The sequence below is a fragment of the Fragaria vesca genome, linkage group LG5 (genome assembly GCF_000184155.1).
Source record: "Fragaria vesca subsp. vesca linkage group LG5, FraVesHawaii_1.0, whole genome shotgun sequence".
In the NCBI taxonomy this organism is placed as follows: Eukaryota; Viridiplantae; Streptophyta; class Magnoliopsida; order Rosales; family Rosaceae; genus Fragaria; species Fragaria vesca.
In genome coordinates, this window is record NC_020495.1 from 16247915 (window position 1) to 16254563 (window position 6649).

The 6649-nt window shown below is 41.7% G+C and overlaps 1 protein-coding gene and 1 pseudogene across 2 annotated transcripts; one reads left to right on the forward strand and one right to left on the reverse strand.

Moving 5' to 3' along the window:
• Nucleotides 1–872: 872 nt before the first annotated feature.
• LOC101311005 (endoglucanase 5-like) lies at nucleotides 873–4053 on the forward strand. The gene is made up of 9 exons (XM_004301453.1): nucleotides 873–1091; nucleotides 1221–1433; nucleotides 1665–1865; nucleotides 1968–2054; nucleotides 2160–2324; nucleotides 2436–2559; nucleotides 2659–3150; nucleotides 3250–3333; nucleotides 3441–4053. Exons 1-9 carry the CDS (start codon nucleotides 873–875, stop codon nucleotides 3731–3733), a joined length of 1878 nt encoding a protein of 625 aa, XP_004301501.1. The 3' UTR covers nucleotides 3734–4053.
• LOC101306633 lies at nucleotides 3934–6649 on the reverse strand (annotated as a pseudogene). The gene is made up of 2 exons (XR_184693.1): nucleotides 4794–6649; nucleotides 3934–4143 (listed from the first exon to the last, which is right to left on the reverse strand). The product of XR_184693.1 is annotated as a probable receptor-like protein kinase At1g11050-like (transcript).

The window sequence follows — 6649 nt, forward strand, 5'->3', positions numbered from 1 at the left end:
GAAGAAGAACCTTGAAGAACCCTAGTTCTTTTTCAACAACCCTAATGCACTTCCTTTAAGCCTTTATATCTTCTATTAACAAGTGCACTTGGCTGAAGAAGCAGCAGCAGCAGGAGGAGGAGGAGGCAGAAGAAGAAGGAAAAAGCAATACCTTTTACAATCCTTTTGCACCCTTGAGTCCCTTCAAGCTTTTATTACTTGATTAACATATATGCACTTAGCTTGGTCATTTTATCTTGACATTTTGTTTAGACATGCAAGCAGTGCACTACTGTTGTCATTTTCCCATACAAAATCATCCAAGTTTGCACCGTATGTTTGTATATATATCTTGATTCAGATGCATGATGAATCTATATATGTTAGATTTTGTGTTCCTCTCTTGAGTCTTGATCGTGCAAGAATGTTTGATTTCTGGATAGAGGGAATTAGTCTCTGTCTGTCTCCTTCCAACAGAGCATTAATTTTATTAATTAATCAAATAGCACTTGTCAAACATGCCCAATTCCATCTAACGTGGGGAGCTCTACTTCGATTCTGAAAGGAAAGGAGGTGTGTTCGTTTTGTACTGTAAAATAAATAAAATAAAATAGCACAACGTGAGGACTACACCTATATGTTATTGAGATCGATCATTTTCTTCTCTGCCTTGCTTCTTTCCCCCTTGAATTATTTTTGTTGGTGAGCCTCAACAAGAAAAAGAAGCTCAAACCCTCTTAGTTTTTTTATATATAAGGTAGGAGTGTACTGCAAAACTTGAGAAACTATATATATCACAAGCATATTATGCTATACAGTAGTGAGTATACATTGTTTTGCATTCTCTAAGCCACCGATCGACTTAATTCTAATAGCTACCTCCTAGCTCAATCATGATGTTCATGAGGAGCTGCACCAAGATTGTATTAGTCTCCCTAGCTTTGTTAGTGCTACTTGGTGTGGAAGCAGCCACTGCGTCAGAGTTCAACTACGGCGAGGCTCTGGACAAGAGTTTGCTCTTTTTTGAGGCACAAAGATCTGGTAAGCTGCCACCAAACCAGCGAGTCAAGTGGCGCGGTGACTCAGGACTTAAGGATGGCCTAGCTCAAGGGGTACTGATCGACGTAACTCTAATAGCTAACATTCTTTAGAATGATCAAGTCTTTCCTATGCATCATAGAGTATGTTTTACATGTTCATTTCAGCATTGTTCTGACCAATTACTAAATTTTCGTAATCAGGTGGACCTGGTTGGAGGGTATTATGATGCAGGGGATCATGTTAAATTTGGACTGCCAATGGCATTCACAGTGACAATGCTATCATGGGGAGCTATTGAGTTCAGGAAGGAGATCACAGATTTAGATCAATTAGGTCAGACCTTATGGGCCATTAGATGGGGCACTGACTATTTCATCAAGGCACATCCACAGCCTAATGTTCTCTGGGGACAGGTATACATATCTATCTATCTCCATATTTTCCTGAGACGTAGATAGAGTTTGGTGACCTAGACAGCAAACTTTGTGTTCATATGTACAAGTATCCATGTAATCATCATTTTGTTGTTGACACGATGCGTGATGATTTGATATACATTGTTATTTCATTCTCTGACGCTCAAGCCATTACCTAACTATCAGTGCAAAATAGTTTATTGATGAAAAAGTTTACTTGATTTTCAGGTAGGAGATGGGAACTCCGATCATTATTGTTGGGAGCGCGCAGAGGACATGACAACTCCAAGAAATGCTTACAAAATTGATGAAAGTCATCCCGGTTCAGACATTGCTGGTGAAACTGCAGCTGCCTTGGCCTCAGCCGCCATGGCTTTCAAGCCTTACAACTCTTCCTACTCCAGTCTCCTCTTAGTTCATGCAAAACAGGTTCTCTTCTTCTTTCTTTCTTTCATTTTTTCCTAAAAAATTGTAACATTGATAAACAGAACTCGACAGAAGTTTTAACAAATGATTTGGAATCTATTGCAGCTTTTCTCATTTGCAGATAGATTCAGAGGATTATATGATGAAACCATTGAGGATGCTAAGGAATTCTACACTTCATCGGGTTACTCTGTAAGTTTTTTTTTTCCTATCTTTCCGTTGTTTTAAACCAATATACCTAGCTAGCTAATGAACTACGTACTTAACTTGCATCTGGTTATTATTTTGATACTTAAGGATGAGCTGCTATGGGCTGCGGCATGGCTCTACGAAGCAACCAACGATGACTACTACCTCAAGTATGTGGTGGACAACGCCGTGTATATGGGTGGAACTGGATGGTCAGTCAAAGAGTTTTCTTGGGATAACAAATATGCTGGTGTCCAAATCCTTCTTACAAAGGTATCTATCTACTTACAGATCAAAGAAGATCAAGCAATGTTTTAGAAATCTTAATCACCCTAACTCTTCAAAGAAACATAGATTTTGAGCCACTATATCTTATCAATGCAGGTTTTGCTAGAGGGAAGAGGTGGTGCATATACTTCCACACTGAAACAGTACCAGGCCAAAGCAGATTATTTTGCCTGTGCTTGTCTGCAGAAAAATGATGGCTACAATGTCCACACAACTCCTGGTTAGTTTCCTATGCCTGTACATACATATCATCAGGTTCTGCCTCTTCCTACCTGCTTTGATACTAATATTTTGTCTGAAAACCAACCTCAATTTCCAGGGGGCTTATTATACGTGCGAGAATGGAACAACTTGCAGTATGTTAGTTCGGCTTCATTTCTTCTAGCTGTTTACTCCGACTATCTCTCTGCTGCAAATGCCAAGCTCAATTGTCCGGAAGGAGAAGTTCAACCTCAAGAGATCCTCAATTTTGCAAAGTCACAGGCCGATTACATTCTTGGTAAAAATCCCAAGTCCATGAGCTACATAGTTGGGTATGGAGCAAAGTATCCGGTTCATGTGCACCACAGAGATGCTTCAATTCCTTCCATATCAGTTCTTAGTGCTGTGGTTGGATGTGTACAAGGATTTGAGACATGGTATCACCGCACTGAGGGAAATCCTAATGTCATTTATGGGGGACTTGTGGGAGGTCCTGACCAGAATGACAACTTCTCCGATGACCGGTCCAACTACGAAGGGACAGAGCCTACAATTTCTGGCACTGGTCCGCTTGTAGGCCTCTTCTCCAAGTTACAGAGTTTAAATGGTGGTATGATTCTCATCACTCATGATTAGTACAAAATTCCATTCTAATCAATCCAAGGTTTACATTGCTAATGTTCTGCTACTTAACTCTATGCCATTACAGGTTTCAACAGAGGATCACCAAAGCCCCATACACCCACACCAAGTGTCTATCACAATGAAACAACAGCACCCCCAAAACCAGCAGGTAATTGTTCATCCATTTATAGTCAATACTATATAGGAGATCAAGTACTACAAAACCTGTTAGGCTAATGCTAAGTTGTTGACTTGAGACTTCATCATCTTCTGCAGATACTCATCCTATCAAATTCCTTCACTCCATAACTAGCACATGGACTATTGCAAAAACAAGTTATTATCGACACAAGGTGGTACTAAAGAACACATCTGAGAAACCGATAACGAATATGAAGCTGGTGCTTGAAAACCTTGAAGGGCCACTGTGGGGTCTCTCTCCAACTCCACAGAAGAACACATATGAGCTTCCTCAATGGCAGAAAGTCCTGCAGCCTGGCGCCGAGTGCACTTTTGTTTACGTTCAAGGTGGCCCTCAGGCAAAGATATCTATTCAAAGCTACAATTGATCGATTATACAAACAAGGTGTCAACACATTTTTCCTAGTCAAAATGTAATGTGCCGCTGTAAAATTTGAAAGCTAGTTAAAAAGTTTGTTATCCAATCCATCCTGGATCCCTGATTCAGCGTACCAAAATCGATTTTTTGATCTCTGACTTGTGTATCTGGGGTGTGAATTTCTCCCCAGAGTCCCACTGACACTTCAGATGGAGATAAAGACCTTTTGGTGCATTCAGCAAAGAGTAGCAACTCCATATTGTAATCACCCTCTCATCAGATTGTAGGACATTCCAGTCTAGTGTTTGGCACAAGAAAGAGTAGAGAACCATGTGAGGGGGTCCGAAATTGGACCTGACAGGAGAGAACCATGGGCTAGTCATTCCAACTAACCCCTCTATTTTTCACTCTCTGAGAAACCTGCTGTGTATCCATAAATATCAATCATGCTATATAAATCAGATGATAAACAGTTCTCTAGTACTAAACAACAATGAACCACTTATAGATGATGATGAAACTTGCTTCAAATATTGTAACACAGGGAAAATTGGACATACAGCTAATTGAAGAGTAAATTGCTCATCAGAACCATTTCCACATATTATTACTAGTACTATATGGAAGAAACAGAACATCTCTTCACTGATATCAGATGACTGTCAAATCCCAATTACCATTCCTTTCCCGCGACAATTTGAGTCAACCTTACTTCCTGAGGTTAGCTGGCTCAATCAATATAAATAGTAGTTTGCTTAAACCCTTCTCTAGCTTTCATTTGCACAATTTATCATAACAAGCCTCAATTGTACTATGGTAACATAAAACGATCACAATAACTTACAACTCTATAAAACATATTGTAGCCCATCCCACAATGGCTGGCTTAACTCCTGTCCTCACATTTTGAGATCATAGAATGGACTATTGTTGGTTCATGAGTTCCTATATCATATGTATTTACATTTTCAATCACCACATGCCTAATTAATACATAAAATGGTACAGGGATCCTAAATTTCTATATCGTCCAAGTATAGGAATAATACAATCACAAACTTTCTGGTTACCTGAGCATGTCTCCACTATGTAATCTTGGTCCGCTCAAAGCTGGTGATATACTGAAAGTATTACCGTCGCCATAACATGAAGGGTGACCAAGAGGCATTGGCCTATCTGGAATTGGTGGCACCTCAATATCCCCTTCCAACATTTTCAGTGCATCCAAAATAGTAGGCCTCAGAGCAACCATTACATGAGCACACAAAATCCCAACAAGCAAAAATCTTTCCATTATGCTCTTTGGATTTGAATTGACACTGTCCCCCTCTTTCAACAGTGATTTTTCTAAGGCCTCTTCAACTTTTCCAGATTTTATTAATTGCCAAGCCCAATCCGTGATCAAGAATGCTTGCGGGGATCCCAAGGAAGACAGATCGAGAGCTTTTCTCCCACACATAATCTCCAAGACAACAACTCCAAAGCTATAAACATCACTCTTCTCGGTAAGCTGTCCATAAAGAGCATATTCAGGGGCCAAGTACCCATGAGTCCCTGCCACTCGAGTTGTTAGATGAGACTGGCCTTCCATACTTTGCTTCGCAAGCCCAAAATCTGCCACTCTTGCTCTCATATCTGCATCTAGTAGTATGTTTGTTGCCTTAATATCTCGGTGATATATTGCAGGCTTCACTCCATAATGCAAATAAGCTAGTCCCTTGGCCACATCCAAGATTATGCCCTTCCTCTGAGGCCAAGTCAAGGGCCTCCTTTCAATTCCACTCTGACTACTAGACAGAGAAAGAAATAGATGGTCATCCAGATTTCCATTCGGCATGTAATCATATACAAGGTACCTGTTACTTCCCCTCTCTTCATAATTGTCCTCCCCCTCAACCACACAACACCCTCTAAGCGGAACCAGATTCCGATGCTTCAAATTGCTAATAATCTCAACCTCATTGCAGAACTCAGCATCCCCTTGAAAATCAGACTCAATAACTTTCTTAACAGCAACAGTAGTTCCATCGGGTAGAACACCCTTGTAAACAAGACCAAATCCACCCCGGCCAATGAAATTCTTCTGCGAAAAGTTATTAGTAGCCTTCTCAAGGTCCTGAATCTTAAACCAAATGGAACCCGTGTTGGGTCTAACTCTAATCCTAGACTCTCTTTCATCCAAATCAAAACCAGAATCCATTCTGGACCCAACAACCCTTTTGTTCCTCCACCTCCTGTCATACCAAAAGTACAACCCCAACAAGCTAGACATAACAAACACAGCAACACCAGCACCGGTGAGGCCGAAAACAAGAGCTGTGTTGCTCTTCTTGGGAGAGTCCACACGAGAATCCATTGACAAACCGAAAATGCAAGACACAGCGCCATTGCTCTCAGGTCCAAACTCATTGATGATACCAGCAGCATAAAGAATAGTAAAGTACCAACAGTCTCTAGAGTGAGAAGAGTTACCATCAACGAGGATGAGCTGCTGCTGAATCTTGAAGCCGGCGGCGACGCAGGCGTCGCAGGAGGAGAGATCAGTGAGGTCAGGGCGGCAGGCAGAGTCGAGAGCGGTGGTGCCGTTGAGCTTGGAGGAGCCAGTCTTGGGAGGACTCGATGTGGGCGCAGATGTTGGGGGTGATGACAAACTGGGAAGGGTCAAAGCAGTAGGAGACCAAAGAGGGAGGGAGGGAGAGGGAGGTGAGCTTGGACTGGAAGTTGACGAGGCATGAGTTTGAGGTGGAGAGGTTGGGGAGCTGGAAGAGTGTGGTTTCTTTGAGGTGTTGGGCAAGGGCAACTCCATAGAGGGACAAGAGGGTTTGGCAACATGGGATCTGGGTGATGTCCATTTGGGGGGTTTTGGGAGGGCCTTTGAAGTTTTGGCATGTGGAGGAGTTGAAGGGGATTCTAAGGACATAGCTGA

What these genes read in the sequence shown, in the direction of transcription:
- LOC101311005 (XM_004301453.1), top strand. Translation starts at nt 873, where the DNA reads ATGATGTTCATGAGGAGCTGCACCAAGATTGTATTAGTCTCCCTAGCT. An exon ending in CTAATGTTCTCTGGGGACAG is followed by an intron (nt 1,434 to 1,664) that starts GTATACATATCT and finishes CTTGATTTTCAG; the next exon opens with GTAGGAGATGGGAACTCCGA. An exon ending in GTTACAGAGTTTAAATGGTG is followed by an intron (nt 3,151 to 3,249) that starts GTATGATTCTCA and finishes ATGCCATTACAG; the next exon opens with GTTTCAACAGAGGATCACCA.